The sequence below is a fragment of the Centruroides sculpturatus genome, unplaced genomic scaffold, assembly GCF_000671375.1.
Source record: "Centruroides sculpturatus isolate CEXI.00-Female unplaced genomic scaffold, Cexi_2.0 scaffold28, whole genome shotgun sequence".
NCBI lineage: Eukaryota > Metazoa > Arthropoda > Arachnida > Scorpiones > Buthidae > Centruroides > Centruroides sculpturatus.
Window position 1 is genome coordinate 294,159 of NW_019384448.1, and position 1,967 is coordinate 296,125.

General features: G+C 31.5%; 1 protein-coding gene across 1 annotated transcript in view; it reads right to left on the minus strand.

Moving 5' to 3' along the window:
- LOC111620476 overlaps positions 1-1,709 on the minus strand; it is a 13,246-nt gene extending 11,537 nt beyond the window's left edge. The window contains exons 1-2 of the mRNA XM_023362396.1: positions 1,436-1,709; positions 1,004-1,390 (exon numbers count right to left, since the gene is read on the minus strand). Of these exons, the coding sequence (XP_023218164.1) occupies positions 1,004-1,390; positions 1,436-1,709 (661 nt within the window). The remainder of the gene's footprint in view (positions 1-1,003; positions 1,391-1,435) is intronic.
- Between the last annotated feature and the right edge of the window lie 258 nt (positions 1,710-1,967).

A 1,967-nucleotide genomic window follows, 5' to 3' on the forward strand; every position in this document is an offset into this window, starting at 1 on the left:
TCCGTTGCGTGTCGCTTCGCGTTGAATTTTCGTCGATGTTAAGCCTAACAAAGACTATTGTAGCGTTAAAAATTATTTTTTTATTTTGTACAAACAAAATAAATATATTGAAAAATATAAAAATAATAAAAAATTATACTTCAGATGTTAATTTAGTATCAAAAACATAAAATATTTGAGTAGCCCAAGACATAGGCAAAGATTGAAGCGCCACAGCACTGGCGAAAATTTAAATTTGCCGACTGGAATTCTTTCGGATGATTGACTTTCGGAAAATCGACGCTTTACTGTAATTTATATTCTCTTCACGAGTAGCATATAGGGTGATTATAAGTCTCAATCCATTTTTGTGAAAATAATAACAAAATCATTTGTTTGCAGGTCATGTGAAACATGCTGATTCAAAAAGAAAGAATTGCTTGTTGTTTGTGCATGTTTTAGGGATTAATGTATCCTGAAGTACAGACAAATTTCACCCAGAAATTCAGGAAGTCTGCTCCTATCAGCACCAATAAATGTTAGTTACCAATTCAGGTGAATGGGTAATATATATGATGCACAATGTTCCAGGAGGCCTACCAAACTGGACGAAATGGTTCAACATGTAGAAACTGCAATAACACAGAGTCTATGTCATCAGCCAGAAACTATTGAGTTTTCACTGGCAACAACAATGTTTTCAAATGTGGGAGATTCTTCATTAAAAACTCATAAAATATGCATAGCATGTCCAGCTGTTACATAAACTGGAGGAGGAGAAAAAAGACCATCCACCTGCCAAGCAATCTGTTATGATCTCTTGAAGGTCATGGAATAGGAGGATTTGATGGTACTTCTATATATGTTAATCTACTCAAACATGTGCAAATCACAGCAATTTTCTTTTCTTGGATCAGCATGCTTCAAACAACTTGCAAAAAAATGATTTTGTTACTATTTTCACGAAAATGGATTGAGATTTTATAATCACCCTGTATATAATCACCCATGTAAATATAATTACTGAAAAAAGTCTTTATATAATGCAGTCCCACTTCATGGAAATATCTCACAATAATAAAATTGCAAGTTGTAGTTACAATTGGATCAGTGCATGTAAAGTTTGCCTTAGATTCATTAAATGGCACAATTTCCCAACAATATTCAAATGATGGATCACTACCATCACAGGACACATTAATGTTTAATAAATCTCCATGTTTTAACCAAGTATTACCACTGACATTAATCTTAGAAATTGGTTCCTTAACAGTTATATCTTTTGTAAAATGACCCCACTTAGTCTTAAATTTATTTTGAAAATTTTCACCACCATCTAAACCTATTGCAATAATCATCACTGAGATTCTATAGTCTCCAGCTGTAGTAAAATTATATAAAAAAGTGCTTCCTTCATTGACAACTTTTTTATTAATATCCCAAAATTATAATAGCTGCCTGTCCAAAAAAAATCCATTTGGATCATAAATTACAGCAGTGAAGTTGATCAACTTGTTTACGGCAAAAGCTTCATTATCTTCAAAATCATCTTGCTGGACAATTATTTCACCAACCATATTTTTTGTTAAATTAAATTTCATTTCTCCAAAAGCAACCATCCTTTCATGATGTCTGTGTACTTTCACCTTCATTGTATAAACACCTGCTTGATATTTTCCACTTTCATACTTATAAGTATAGTTGACACTTTGTCCTCCTGAAAGTGTCATTTTGTTTGAATACCTTGTTTGAATACTGTATTGTCTTGAAAAACAAATTCATGTAAATAATCAGAATCATCTATTGTTGCATAAAATCTAATTTGAGAATCCAATATAGCAGGACCATCATTCTTTAAAGTGAGATTGAAATTATCAAACGCAAAGACAAATTCCACACATATAATTAATAAAATAAAAACAAGCAGTTTTCAGTATCATTTCTAATTTTGAATCAGTTTTATTTGATGGCACTTGATTTATTCATTA